This window comes from Pristiophorus japonicus, chromosome 3 (genome assembly GCF_044704955.1).
Source record: "Pristiophorus japonicus isolate sPriJap1 chromosome 3, sPriJap1.hap1, whole genome shotgun sequence".
In the NCBI taxonomy this organism is placed as follows: domain Eukaryota; kingdom Metazoa; phylum Chordata; class Chondrichthyes; family Pristiophoridae; genus Pristiophorus; species Pristiophorus japonicus.
The window spans coordinates 271,984,362-271,997,942 of NC_091979.1; the positions used below are offsets into that span (position 1 = coordinate 271,984,362).

At 47.4% G+C, this 13,581-nt stretch overlaps 1 protein-coding gene across 4 annotated transcripts in view; it reads right to left on the minus strand.

Moving 5' to 3' along the window:
- LOC139259522 (uncharacterized) overlaps positions 1 to 13,581 on the minus strand; it is a 351,083-nt gene that overhangs the window by 305,248 nt on the left and 32,254 nt on the right. For all 4 annotated transcript variants that reach the window (XM_070875007.1, XM_070875005.1, XM_070875009.1 and 1 more), the window contains exon 2: positions 3,101 to 3,236. In XM_070875007.1, the coding sequence (XP_070731108.1) occupies positions 3,101 to 3,222 (122 nt within the window). In that variant the 5' untranslated portion in view covers positions 3,223 to 3,236. The remainder of the gene's footprint in view (positions 1 to 3,100; positions 3,237 to 13,581) is intronic.

Genomic DNA, 13,581 nt, shown 5'->3' on the forward strand with positions numbered 1-13,581 from the left:
CACCTTCGTGCTTCCGTGGGCTCAATTTTCCCTAAAGCATTTTTTTTGCGTATTTGCCCAATTTCTTGGGGCCTAAGTATGCCAAAAAAAATATTCTAAGTTTCCCCGTTGGATTTCTTCATTTTGGCGTGGCGTAACCCGGCCTTTAGTTTTGGGGTGGAGCCTTGATCTGTGCCAAAAAGATCGGGCTGCCATGGTACAGCTCTCTCTCTCTCTCTCTCTCTCTCGAATGAACCGGGGACCGAAAATGAGACCGGACCTGCAAGCCCGTCGGGCAGGTGGAGGTAAGTTGCTGTTATGTATTTTTCAATTCTTTTAGTATGTCCGGGCATCTGGTGCGCCGATTTCCTTAACTCTCCGGAAGGTTTTTCTGGAGAGGCTACATACACTGGCCTTAGCAGAACTGGAGTAACTCTCAGCTGGCCAAACTTCCCTAAATGGCCAGAATTGGTGTAGATGGCTGGTTACGCCCCCTTTGGCTGAAAAAAAAACTGACATAAAAAAAATCGTTACTGAGTTACACTGGTGCAAATTGATTGGGGAAACTGTGGTTTTTCAACTTAGGCCAAAAAGAGCAGCCTGCTCCAAAAAAACGGCACAAATCACTGGGGAAAATTGAGCCAACCGTCCTTACTCAAAAAGTGAAGGAAGTTGGCCAGAAGGCACCTGAAGCTCTTCCAGCTGCTGTTTACTAAATGACATGTACAGTAGATACCTCAAGTCGCTGGAGAAATACCACCAACGATGTCTCCGCAAGATCCTAAAAATCCCCTGGGAGGACAGACGTACCAACGGTAGCGTCCTCGTTCATGCCAACATCCCCAGCATTGAAACACTGACCACATTTGATCACCTCCGCCGGGCAGGCCACATTGCTCGCATGCCAGACACGAGACTCCCAAAGCAAGCGCTCTACTCGGAACTCCTTCACGGCAAACGAGCCAAAGGTGGGCAGCAGAAACGTTACAAGGATACCCTCAAAGTCTCCCTGATAAAGTGCAACATCCCCACTGACACCTGGGAGTCCCTGGCCAAAGACTGCCCTAAGTGGAGGAATTGCATCTAGGAAGGCACTGAGCACCTCGAGTCTCGTCGCCGACAGCATGCAGAAATCCAGCGCAGGCAGCGGAAAGAGCATGCGGCAAACCAGTCCCAACCACCCCTTCCCTCAACGATTATTTGTCCCACCCAACCCCTGTGACAGAGACGGTGGTTCTCGTATTGGACTGTACAGCCACCTAAGAACTCATGTTAAGAGTGGAAGCAAGTCTTCCTCGATTCTGAGGGATTGCCTATGATGATGACTAAATTATTATCATATAGGGAGGTATGTTTCCTCCAGATAATCAAGTCTATTCTTTAACCTAGAATTGAAGGCACTAATTTCTGAAATTGGTTAGGACTGATAAACAGTTACCACATTAGCCTATTATTCAGCAACATCCTCATAATTAATATCATTGGCTCACAAAATTCACCCCTTAACTGCCTTAGTACTTTGGGATAAATACTATCCATTTCTTTTTTTTAGCCAGCCTAAAGCTTCAACTATTTTAGGTACAAATGTTAAATCAAGCACCCACTTTTGGCACTAGAACCCACAAATTTCGAAATAAAACTTTTAATGGAAACTTAGATCAAATTAAAATTTGGTTGCTGGGGGTGATGATGCACTCCAGTCCCTCAGGCGCCCAACTCTCGCGGAAGGCCACAAGCGTATTGATGGCCACTGCGCGCTCCATCTCCAGGGACACCCTGGCTCGAACATAACCACGGAAGAGAGGCAGGCGGTCAGGCTGAACGACTCCCATGACTGCCCGCTGCCTGAACCGGTTAATGCCCACCTTGGCCATGACCAGGAGCAACCTGAAACTTCAATTTCATTTCTGTCATTAATTCTACTTGGATTATCACTAATTAAGGAAGGCATGCTGTTCACATCTTCACTAATGAATATTTAGTGTAGTCACCACCACATGGTCACCCTCAATTTCAAGAAAGTTAGCATATCTTAGGGGTGCTGACCAAATTGCTTTTACTGACTTGTTGCAATTATATTTTGTGTCTGTCGTTGTTTGTCTTAGGCCTCTCCTTTCCCTTATAAGCACCTTTATAACATGTAGAATAGTCAGTCCAATTATATTCTGTATTCTTCTGACAGCAAGGTTGGGCAAATGAGCTATTACATTTTTTTTATGATGCTATTGAGGGAGTGCAGCGAAGATTCACCAGACTGATTCCCGGGATGGCGGGACTGACCTATCAAGAAAGACTGGATCAACTGGGCTTGTATTCACTGGAGTTCAGAAGAATGAGAGGGGACCTCATGGAAACGTTTAAAATTCTGACGGGTTTAGACAGGTTAGATGCAGGAAGAATGTTCCCAATGTTGGGGAAGTCCAGAACCAGGGGTCACAGTCTGAGGATAAGGGGTAAGCCATTTAGGACCGAGATGAGGAGAAACTTCTTCACCCAGAGAGTGGTGAACCTGTGGAATTCTCTACCACAGAAAGTAGTTGAGGCCAATTCACTAAATATATTCAAAAGGGAGTTAGATGAAGTCCTTACTACTCGGGGGATCAAGGGTTATGGCGAGAAAGCAGGAAGGGGGTACTGAAGTTTCATGTTCAGCCATGAACTCATTGAATGGCGGTGCAGGCTAGAAGGGCTGAATGGCCTGCTCCTGCACCTATTTTCTATGTTTCTAGACAACATCTTTTATAGAAATAAGGATAATTTACACATTAATAAAAGCATTTGCATTAAACTCACTGTTATTTTGCCAGAAAATTCTGGCCTAATGTCTTACTACTGTTGACAGGGAAGGTGGGGAAAGAAGAACAGTACGGTTTAACCACCCCTTTCTTGCCTCCACCCCACAATGACTTGGTTCTTTTGTTTTGTTACTTTGATATTCAACCTGTAAAACAGTGCCCTTTCAGTAAACAAATGTACTATTAACAATTAAAATTTTATAGAACAGCTGCTTTAAACCTATTCACAAAATAATTACACCATTATTTTAGACCAATATTGGGCTAATATTGGAGATTAAAAAAGAATGTAACTAATTATTAATGTTACTAACAACACATTTTACCTTAGCTTCAAAAGAAATTTCTGAAAAGCTTGCAGTTCAAAAATGTCTTCTTCATTTTCAGGAAATTCAGAAGGGCCACATGCTTGTTGAACCTGGACAAATCGACTTTCAAACTTCAACATCTTTCTATGTGAACCTGGCAACAAAAAATCTATAAATATACTGTAAAAAACATAATATAAACAATGGTTCTATTAACTTTACTCTTTTTACTGTTTGTTATCAGCAAGAATTTAGTATAACATATCCTTATATTCTCTCAGTAATAACATATTTAACATAGGAAAAGGTACTAAAGCATTTCCCAGTTGGAGGGCAGGTCCTATCTATGCAGGAGCAGGAGGTGGACTAGAGAAAGTGGCTGAAGGCACTGTTGAAAAGGTTATCGTTTGTCCTATTTAAGGTGTCATCCAGAATCTACAAGCCCTTGTTGAAGGCCTGCATGCACTTGTTCAATTGCCACGTTTGATGCTCCGTACAGTTAGCCACTCTATCCATAGAAGAAGACATCATCGCAATGACCTGTGACAGATTCCCACTCATGCTTAAGACGGACTCCTCCAATCTTTTTGCTATCATGTCTCTGCTATCGTAGACAGTGTGCTTGGAAAGCCAGTCAGTACATTGCACAATCTCTTCTGCTGCTCAATGATTTTATCCTCTTCATCGACAGCTTCCGGGATACAGCATCTGCATCCAGCTGAGCAGAGCTTGGAGAGGGCTGTGCCCTCCGAAGTGGACTCTCCACTGCTGTCCCTAACTCCACCATCTGCTCTTGCTCACTTGTGAAGTGTGAGTCACCAGGTGAAAACCCAACTATCTCTATAATAGGTCCCACCAAAGTGTGAGTATCTGAGCTGGTGCATGGTCTGCATAAGTCTTGTGACGGTGCACCCTCAGAGAGATTGAGCTCCTCTGAGGAGTTAATGTCGGTGACCTTAACCAACTCCTGTTGGACACATGAAGGCCCTGCACTCTTCTCCTGCAAGGATGGAAAGAAGAGACCTAAGAGTGAGAGTGATGGCATGTGTTCACTCGATGGATGGAGAGCATTTGTTGAGGGTAACCATGAGGGAGAGGCATAACATTGCATAAGGATGAGGGTGATTGGGAGTGGTGGATGGATAGATGGTGATGTGAGGAAGTGCACATACAGAGAGGGATGGGTACACCTGCAAGGTAAGTGGGTGTGACAAGTGATTTGCTGCAGTAGACTTGAGAAGGAAGAGTGAGGGGGTTGTTGGAGAATGTGCCACTGCTCTCGTTTTTCCTGCCCTGGTTAGATCATTACACTGCTTCCTGCATTGGATCCAGGAGCGTGGCACTACACTTCCTCTGCCATCTCCAACCACGCCTTCTAGTTTCCCCAGCAGGTTTCTTCCTGGTAGGGAAGAGCATCTCCTTCAGAGTCCTCACAGTGCCCAGGAGCACACCCAAGGAGGTGTCCGTGAAGTGGGGTGCAGCCTTTGACTGCCTCACTTTGATTTCTAACCTTCTTCCTCTCTTTTTCCCAACTCGAGCTGCTTTAACTTACATACTTGGATTGTCCCTTTAAATACTAGAGCTGAGATCACGTCATATGGGTTGCTATCATGCCCACTGATGCTGATTGGACATGAAACTCAGAAATAAAAAGCTAATGACGTGGCTGCATTACAAAGCCACTGACAGTCACGCTTAACATATTTCCAGGTTTCCCAAGCGCTATCGCACCCCATTCCCCCGCCCCCCTTCCCCCACACTCCCAGTGCATCTGCACATTAAAATCCAGCCCATTGACTTCAACATGCTTGGGGAAGAGCCAATGGATGTCGGGAAGGACAGAGGATATATGTGAGCTGGCATAGGAGGCAAGAGTAGATTTCGGTGTGAGTTGAATTCTGTGTAGGGTGCAGCTCGGGAGGCTAGCAAGAATACCAGGAGAAACAACATAAGAGGGAAAAAATGATCAATGCCTAGTTATCTAAACACAAGCACTTTACATTACAATAGTGCCATGAACTCTCAACATTTGGCTCCCTATACTGTCAAATGTAAATCTATTGGCTGCATAACAGCACAGGAGACCCGGTTTTCTTCTGGTACGCTGAGATCTCTTGTCAGGCTTGTGTAAATGCTGTCAGAATTCTAACATAATGCAAATAGTGTCATAAATAAGAACATGAGAACATAAGAATTAGGGACAGGAGTAGGTCATAAGGCCCCTTGAACCTGCTCTGCCATTTAATAAGATAACGACTGATCTTCGAACTCAACTCCACTTTCCTGCCCGATCTCCGTATCACTTGATTCCTCTAGAGTCCAAAAATCTATCGCATCCATAGCCCTCTGGGGTAGAGAATTCCAAAGATTCACAACCCTCTAAGTGAAGAAATTTCTCCTCATCCCAGTCCTAAATGGCCGACCTCTTATCCTGAGACTATGGCCGGAATTTTGGCTACCTCGGCGGGTCTGGTGTGGGCAGTGTCCATGGTGGGTCGCAACCCCGCTGCTGGCTCCATCCCACTATTCAAAATGGACTTACCTTAATGGGCCCAACTAAGCCCACCCAGCGTGTTAATTAGATGGAACAGGTCTGGTGACATCATTCATGACGCATTTTCAGCCGGGATCTTTAAAGGGGCCATGGCCACATTACTTTTGAAGTTTAATCTAACAATGTTGTCAGTGCACTACAGCACTGCAGTGCTACAAACATTGACAATGACTGCAAAGGCAGAGGGCTGCACCCAGGTTCTCCCATTACTCCCTCCATATGCTTATAGAGGGAGACAGTGCCTCTCATCACATCCCCATCACTCTGCCTTCCCTACCCTACTACTGCTCCTGCACATCCTTACTCACACCAACATACCTTGCACCTCCACCTATCCCTCTCTCTATCTACATCATCACATCCCCTCTCACTATCCACTCCTCACACTCACCTCATCCTAGTGTAATCATACCAACTAACAACACACAAGAGTAGCCACTTGAGTGTTTTATCCAATGTTTATGTAAAGTTTCTGTTAATGTGTGAAACATTAAAATCTTTATTTTCAACACTTTCCGGTCTTGGACAAATTGGTGCACACCTTTGGAAGTGGCTTAGTGAGTTGCAGGGAATGGTGAGACATACCGGTACCCCCCGCAATGGTGATGAGTGTGAAAGGAATGGCTTGGTCATTGTAGGGATCCTTTATGGTGTTAGTATGGGGTGGTGCCAATCTGGTGCATCATGTGGTCAAATTAACTAAATCTGGCCATGATGAGGCCATCTCTGGACTCCCAGGCAGCAATGTGCTCGAGTGCTGATGCCCTCTGTCCTGTGCACCATCAGGTGATTGCAGAGAAAAAATAGAAGTTCATTGTTTTTAATGCTGAAAAATTCCGTATTGTGCTGTGCCACTGCTCTCCTAGTAACACAATGGAGGCCAATTTGGAAAATGGAAATGTACGTAAGAGCAGTGAGGTGATTTTAACCCTCATCATCAAAGGCAGTCCCTCGAAATCGAGGAAGACTTGCTTCCACTCTAAAAGTGAGTTCTCAGCTGTACAGTCCAATATGGGAATTACAGTCTCTGTTACAGGTGGGACAGACAGTCGTTGAAGGAAAGGGTGGGTAGGGAATCTGGTTTGCCGCTCACTCCTTCCGCTGCTTGCGCCTGTTTTCTGCATGCTCTCGGCGACGAGACTCGATGTGCTCAGCGCCCTCCGGGCTGCTCTTCCTCCACTTAGGGCGGTCTTTGGCCAGGGATTCCCAGATGTTGGTGGGGATGTTGCACTTTATTGAGGAGGCTTTGAGGGTATCCTTGAAACGTTTCCTTTGCCCACCTGGGGATCGCTTGCCGTGTAGGAGCTCCGAGTAGAGTGCTTACTTTGGGAGTCTTCTGTCAGGCATGTGGACGATGTGGCTTGCCCAACAGAGCTGGTCGAGTGCGGTCAGTTCGATGCTGGGGATGTTAGCCTGATCGAGAACACTGATGCTGGTGCGTCTATCCTCCCAGGGGATTTGCAGGATCTTGTGGAGACAGCATGGGTGGTATTTCTCCAGCGATTTGAGGTGTCTACTATATATGGTCCACGTCTCTGAGCCATATAGGAGGGTGGGTATCTCTACAGCCCTGTAGACCATAAGCTTTATAGTGTATGTAGGCACCTTTAGTAATGACTCCACGAAGCAGGGTATGGAACTTAAATGTGCAGACCTGCAGTTCTTTATTTGCAGCTCCTGAGTGCCCACAACAAGCTGTGAGTTCTCTTTTATACTGGGTTACCTGCCGTGTGCAGGCAACCCCTGGGTCTCCAGCAACAGCACCCTCTAGTGTACCGATAAGGTGTGTACAGTACAAGGGTACATTCAATGTGGCATAACAGTGTTACAGACATCACACAGTGAACAGGCATGCCTACACAACAATACACCCCCCTGAGCATTTTTCATATCCTTGTTGTCATGACCGGGGGAGGTGATCAGTGGTGGGCTATGGGAGGTTGTGGTGAGGGTTGTGTAGTTGCCAGCTGTGACCCCTGTGCTTGAGGCTGGCCTCGTACATTTCCCCTCCCTCACACACAAACCAAGTGGGTGTCACTGTTGTGGGATCCCTCGGGGAGGTAGCCACGGCAGCAGTGGGTGGTGTGTATAGTCTGTGATGTGGGTAGTTGTGGGGTGGTGGGCAGGGCCACAAGACTGGGTGGGCGCCTTGTCCATCAATGGGGATGAGGGTCAGGTCATCCTAGGGTTTGCCAGGGAAGCTGGAGGGTATTGGCCTCATATTCCCGGTGTTGGCACTGATGGCCAGGGGTTATAGGGCTTGTCTGGTGCAGGTTGCCATTGGTGGTGGCTGGGCTATCCATTGACCACTGTCCCTGTAGTAGGTCTGCTCCCACTGCCTGTATGTGTGTCCTGCAAGGAGCATCACATTCGTTCCAAATGTCCAGGCTACATGTACAGGTAGCCTGCTGGACCTGGGGGTCTCCCACTGGGGGATTCCATTGGCATCAGCATGGTCCCTGTCGGACCCAATGTCCTTTGGCAGTGTCCTACCGGTATACATAACACCTTTGCTCTGATCACACATAGTCGAGCCTGCATTATACATTCTAGCATTTGCATCACTTTTGGGTGTCCTGGTTTCAACAGACATTGTTACATTAGGCATTTTGCATTCTCTATCATTGGCATCAGCATGGTCCCTGTCGGACCCAATGTCCTTTGGCAGTGTCCTACCGGTATACATAACACCTTTGCTCTGATCACACATAGTCGAGCCTGCATTATACATTCTAGCATTTGCATCACTTTTGGGTGTCCTGGTTTCAACAGACATTGTTACATTAGGCATTTTGCATTCTCTATCATTATTGTTAAGCGTAACAAACTTGTTCTTAACCTTACTGACACCTGCATTCATCTCATTAGTCACATTAGTTAAACCAGCATCACAATTCATTGTTACATTGCATACATTTTCATACTTGTACCCTTTAAGTGCATCTTTAGCTTTAAAATCTGTGTACTCAAATAGTTGGAACTTCCCCTTTAAATTTTTTTGGTTACCGGTCTCCTTTAAGGCAGCCTTCAAATCCGATTGGCTGCTCGATGTCACATGATGCTCCTCCATGTTGACTCGTGGCATGGGAGTGCTGGTGTTGCAGCCATTTTGTGGTCTTGCTGCAGGTAGGCTGTGGTGCTCTTTTCTTCCACATGCTTGTGGTTCTGCAGCCATTTTGTGGTCTTGCAGCAGGTAGGCTGTGGTGCTCTTTTCTTCCACAGCGCCACTTCACCTGATGTGGACCCGGTTCATCCAATTCCTGCCCAGCAATGTGGGACCGTTGCCGGCTACAATCCACAGGGGAAGTTTGTGCAACACGCCGCCCTGGGAGACCTGGATGTCTACACTGCCAACAATTTTGATTTTACCTTTGGTATAGGTGAGCAGCTTTGCCTGGACAGGAGACAGTTTTGGTCGAGTGACAGGATTCCTCCAAATTTTTTCAAAGGTCTTTTGGCTCATCACAGACTGGCTCGCCCCGGTGTCAATCTCCATGGAGACTGGGACCCCATCGATGTCCACTTCCATCATCCACGGAGAACTTCCGGTGGAGCAGGTAAAGATTCCATACTCTTCTCCCAGGGTTTGAGCAGCTTCATCTTCATCTGTGTCGGAGCCCCGGCGATTAGCCAACTCATCAGAGACACAGTGAGTACAGCCTTTTCTGCACATTCTCTGAAGGTGCCCTTTTTCTTTGTAGCCCTTGCATGCATAGTCTTTGTAGTGGCACTGGTGGGCCCTGTGGTTTCCTCCACAGCGCCAGCATGGGGCCATCCGGTTTGCCCCATGTGACGGACTCAGGGTTGTGGGACTCGGGGCAGCATTTCTGCCTTTAGAAGTGTCCATGCGATGCACTGTACTCGCCGGTTTAGAGTCCTGGGTTGGTATTCGCCTGGAGTCGCTGTCCTAAACTATGTAGGCCAGGCTCACTTGAATTGCTTTCTGCAGGGTGACCATGATGTCAGCTGAGAGCAATTTGTGTAGGAGGCCTTCGTGGCCGATTCTGATGACAAATATGTCCCATAGTGCTTCATTAAGGTGGTTGCCAAACTCACAAGGTGCAGCTAATCTTCTTAAGTGTGCAGCATACTTGGCAATTTCTTGGCCCTCAGGTCGCCTGGCAGTGAGGATGCTTTCTTTCGGTTTTAGTTGTTCCTGTATGATTGTTACGAGTTCCTCATAGCTATTGGTGGTTGTCTTCTCCGGGGCTAGTAAGTCCCCGACGAGACCGTAGATGGTGGGCCCACAACTGCTAAGCAGGATGGCCCTGCGTTTGTTCGGTAGTGTGGCCGGTGTGTCCCCGTCCAGGTCGTTGGCTATAAAGAAGTGTTCCAATCTTTCCACAAAAGCGTTCCAATCTTCCCCCTCTGTAAATTGCTGAAAGTTGCTGAGGTTAGACATGTTGAGCGTGTAGTTCGTGATCTCGTATTCCCGTCGCCAGTTGTAGTGTATGTAGGCACCTTTAGTAATGACTCCATGAGGCAGGGTATGGTACTTAAACTGTGCAGACCTGCAGTCCTTTATTTGCAGCTCCTGAGTGCCCACAACAAGCTGTGAGTTCCCTTTTATACTGGGTTACCTGCCATGTGCAGGCAACTCCTGGGTCTCCAGCAACAGCACCCTCTGGTGTACCGGTAAGGTGTGTACAGTACAAGGGTACATTCAATGATGAACAGGCATGCCTACACAACAAGCTTGATGTCAGATTTGAGGTCCTGGTCTTCGAACACTCTCTTCCGAAGGCTGCGCTGGCACACTGGAGGCAGTGTTGGACCTCGTCGTCGATCGTCGTCGTCCTACGCACCCAACGGAAAACAGGCAGGTCGACAATTAAAAACTCCCAGATCAGTTACCCGCCCTGGTGCCGGCGGAAACTGACCTGCCGGGATTTTCACCGCATGAGGCAAGGACACCCGCCCAAAGCCAGCGGAGTCCTCTTTAGCATTTGTATGTCTGGTCCTAATTACGTCATCAGGATCCGTCTGCAATTTTTACTGGTAGGCATGAGTGGGAAGTGGCAGTCAGTTTCTCGCAGACCAACTCAGCAAGGAACCCATATCAAGGCCGGATGAGGCCCCAAAGGGTAAGTTTCATAATTTTATTTGATTTCCTTGTCGGGCCAGGGGAGCAGAAGTGTTCCTCTGAGCCGCACAGGGAAATCTGAGATCTCCCCAGCCGTGTTAGCATCCCCTCCTGATTGCGGGGACCCTCACAGGACTGCTCGGCAACAGATCCCACAGACTTTCCTGCTCGTGGCTGCATGAATTTGCACTGCTTCCTGACAATTTTCCCCTCGAACAGATGTGAATTTGGACAACGACATTTGGATGAGGCCTGAGAATTTAAAAATACCCCTGGCCTCACTTTTGCTGAAGTGGGTGTGATTAAAACTGACATGGAAACTCACCTGCCGAAAACTAGAGCCTAGTTTAAATCAGAGCTCTCTGTTTTCTGGATTGGCCTCCAATAGACTACAGGATACCACACAGCACGCCATATAAATGAGCAACAGTAACACAAGGATTGATTTGATGACATTCTCCCAAAAAAACAAGACTAAAGTAAAATCTCCTAAATAAAAGCATTTTGAACAACAAAACTGAAAATTAAAACCCAATCATAGGTCACTTACTGGAATAAAACATTGATCTAGATGTGTAGAAAAACATTATTGATCACGACGTAGTTTTACACACCCTGCAAAGATGTGGACTCTGTCATTTTGTCTGCAATCTACCTTCAATTTCATCTTGGTCAATAAGCTATTATTATATCACAAGGTAGAATGTAATTTAATTGCAATACTTTTTCAAATTTTATGGTTTTGACAACTCTGCACTAGAAATGGTGACTATGGGGCCAATTATGCGCTCCAGCCAGGATTGTGACAGGACCGCATTGCAACGGGACCACACTGCACTGAGTAAGGAGTTCTGACCTTGCCTGAGTTGAAAGGACAGCTCGTTAATTGAACACGCTCTCTGCGTACATTGGTACAAGCAGAGGGATTGCAACTGAAGTATGGGCAGGATATCAAATGCAATTTTTAAAAGGATTAGCCATGGAAAGATTAGTGGCAGCACAGAGCAAAAATTCTTAGAGCCTTTAAAAGAGCTCAAAATAGTGCTTAAATATGTCAACATTTCTGAAGGTTACTGTCATGTATTTCACCATCTTGCAATGACTATAAGTATGTAACTGTAACTCATGCATACTGTACCTGTACCCTTGTAATGCACACCCTGACCACAGGGAGTGAGCTCCTCACCTGGGCTTCCAGGTATAAAAGGGGAGGTCCCACCCAGGATCAGCACTCTTCAGTCCTGGAAATAAAGTGAAGGTCACAGAGTGACCATGTCTGATATATCCATGCCTCGTGTGAGTTTGTAACAAGGTGCAGAGACACTACATCTGGCGACGAGAATCGGGAATCACCGAACCACGAGGATGGCCACCGGTGGCACAGAGGAACGCTCTGTGTGGGTGAGGACTGGGACGACTTTGTGGAAAGACTCCAGCAGAGCTTTGTCACAAAGGACTGGCTGGAAGACACAGTGGCTGACAAGCGGAGGGCGCATCTACTGACCAGCTGTGGTCCACAGACATTTGCGCTGATGAAAGACCTGTTCGCACCCCAAAAGCCAGCGGACAAGTCCTTCAAAGAGCTCAGCCAGCTGAGCATCTCAAGCCGGCAAGTAGCGTACACATGGCCCGGCACCGGTTCTACTCTCACCGGCGTGGGGAGGGTCGAAACGTCTCGGACTTCGTGGCAGAACTGCAGGGTTTGGCCAGTATCTGTAAGTTCTCCGATGCCTGCAGGGGGGAGATGTTAAGGGACTTTTTCATTGAGGGCATTAATCATGCCGGCATTTTCAGGAAGCTCATAAAGACTAAGGATTTGACTTTAGAAGGGGCAGTGTTGATAGCTCAGACCTTCATGGCAGGGGAAGAGGAGACCAAGCTAATTTACGCACACAGCCTGGTTTCAATGTTGCGATGAACCAGGGAGTTAATGTTGTAAAAAGGACACAGAACCCCATAGGCAGGCAAGGGCAATTCGACACCATCCAGGCAGGCAGGCAAGGGCAATTTGACACTGTCCAGGCAGCAACTAGCTCCAGGGTGGACCCTCCATCAGAGTGCTTAGAAACAGCCGAACGAGCGATCAGAGAGGAATGCCTGGGAATAGCCCTTTTGTTAACAGCAATCTCAGCTCATGTTGGAGATGTGGGGGCAGACACACTGCAAAAATCTGCAGGTTCCAACTTTACACCTGTAGGATTTATAATGTCAAGGGACACCTGGCCAGGATGTGCAAAAAGGCAGTAGCGAGGCTAGTCTGTGAGACAGACGAACCAGACGAGGGGTCTGAAATGCAGGATGAGGCCTGGCGAACAACCATGGATGCTGAAGTTCAGAGAGTTCATGTGGCCGACGTCCACAGCTCATACACCAAAACGCCACCCATGATGATGAAAGTCTTACTGAATGGCATCCCGGTGCACATGGAGCTGGATACCGGAGCTAGCCAGTCCCTCATAAGCGGCCAACAATTTGAGAGACTATGGCCACACAGAGCTAGCAGACCCAAATTGGAACGCATTGAGACGCAGCTACGTACGTACACCAAAGAGATCATCCCAGTGCTGGGCAGTGCAAACTTGATGGTAACGCATAATGGATCACAGAACCGGCTGCCACTCTGGATTTTTCCGGGAAATGGCCCCCTGCTCTTGGGGAGGAATTGGCTAGCTGAGATGAATTGGAAATGGGGGGATGTGCACGCCATTTCATCCGTGGAGCAAAGTTCAAGCTCGCAGGTATTGCAAAAATTCGAGTCACTCTTTCAACCCGGTGTCGGAACGTTCAAGGGCACCAAAGTAGTGATACACATCATTCCAGACGCCAGACCAGTGCACCACAAAGCCAGAGCGGTGCCGTACG